Source organism: Contarinia nasturtii, unplaced genomic scaffold, assembly GCF_009176525.2.
Source record: "Contarinia nasturtii isolate CC-2019 unplaced genomic scaffold, AAFC_CNas_1.1 Cnas_scaffold_2042, whole genome shotgun sequence".
Lineage (NCBI taxonomy): Eukaryota > Metazoa > Arthropoda > Insecta > Diptera > Cecidomyiidae > Contarinia > Contarinia nasturtii.
Genome location: NW_022199372.1, coordinates 395,026 through 396,183, shown reverse-complemented (window position 1 = coordinate 396,183; position 1,158 = coordinate 395,026). Strand labels below are relative to the sequence as shown.

General features: G+C 33.3%; 1 protein-coding gene across 1 annotated transcript in view; it reads right to left on the bottom strand.

Annotated features, from left to right (window-relative positions):
- Positions 1–337: 337 nt before the first annotated feature.
- Positions 338–1,158, bottom strand: part of LOC116347689 (putative ankyrin repeat protein RF_0381) — a 3,293-nt gene continuing 2,472 nt past the window's right edge. Inside the window, exons 9-12 of the mRNA XM_031778393.1 lie at positions 1,076–1,120; positions 960–970; positions 591–678; positions 338–522 (exon numbers count right to left, since the gene is read on the bottom strand). Coding sequence (XP_031634253.1) covers positions 338–522; positions 591–678; positions 960–970; positions 1,076–1,120 — 329 coding nt within the window. The remainder of the gene's footprint in view (positions 523–590; positions 679–959; positions 971–1,075; positions 1,121–1,158) is intronic.

The following is a 1,158-nucleotide window of genomic DNA, read 5'->3' as shown; positions in this document are numbered from 1 at the left end:
AAGTTTCTACGATGAGCGCAATCTTGCTAACAAATTTTGCGTACAACGTACGACGTACGACGTACAGATTAACATAAACCAAGCTCAAAACGGCCTGATTCGGGTTCACTGACCTCAGAAACGTCCAGAAAACATGTTTATGAAGTTTTCAAAATTTTGACCGATTACAATACTTTTCACCTTACACTATGTGTGCGGAAAAGTAATATTTTGAAGTGAACATACAAACACTCTTCAAATAAAAATTCACTCAATCAAGTAGAGGATTGAATCAAAATCGTTTTATTTCACAAAATTATCTCATTTCTAGTTTGGCCATAATCAGTAATAATTTGTGTTAGTATTTAGGTCTGGTTTTTTTCTGAGTCTCTTGTTTGGTCATGGCTTCTTGGAGCTTCTCAAAGAAAAAGTTGTCCTTTTCGGCCCACTGGTAAAATGTAAATTGGCCAGTGCCTGTGGCAAATATGTTGGCTCCGTATTGAATTAGTAATTTTGCTATTTCTCGATTGTTTGAAATTGAAGCTGGAAAAAATAAAATTTGATTAAATTTCAAGCGAAAATTTCCATCATCTATCAATCACATCTATTACGATTAAGGGCAGCATAATAAAGTGCTGTGCCTGAATTGTCTTTGGCATCTATGTTCTCAACACCTTTCTCCAGAATCAGTCTTATCACCACAGAGAGAAAATTTACACGAATACACTTACAGATTCTGTATAATTTTTGACATTTTACGTATTCTGTATAATCAACAGAGATATTGTACACTGTCTGTATAATTCGCTATTGATTCATCTGTCAACTCATCTGGCAACATTTTAGATGCGATGACATATAAATCAATAGCGAATTATACAGACAGTGTACAATATCTCTGTTGATTATACAGAATACGTAAAATGTCAAAAATTATACAGAACCTGTAAGTGTATTCGTGTAAATATTCTCTGTGTGACCTGAATGTCTCCTACAATACAATTTGTAGAATTAATTGATTTCAAAAAATTAACTTTTCTTGATTGAAAACGCAATAACGATCATGATTAAAATTTAAGAAAAAATATCAATATACCTTTGAGAACGGCGGCATGCAATGGTAATGCTTTTGTATTAATATTTGCTCCATTGGTAATGAGAGCTTCGACGATATCCGCA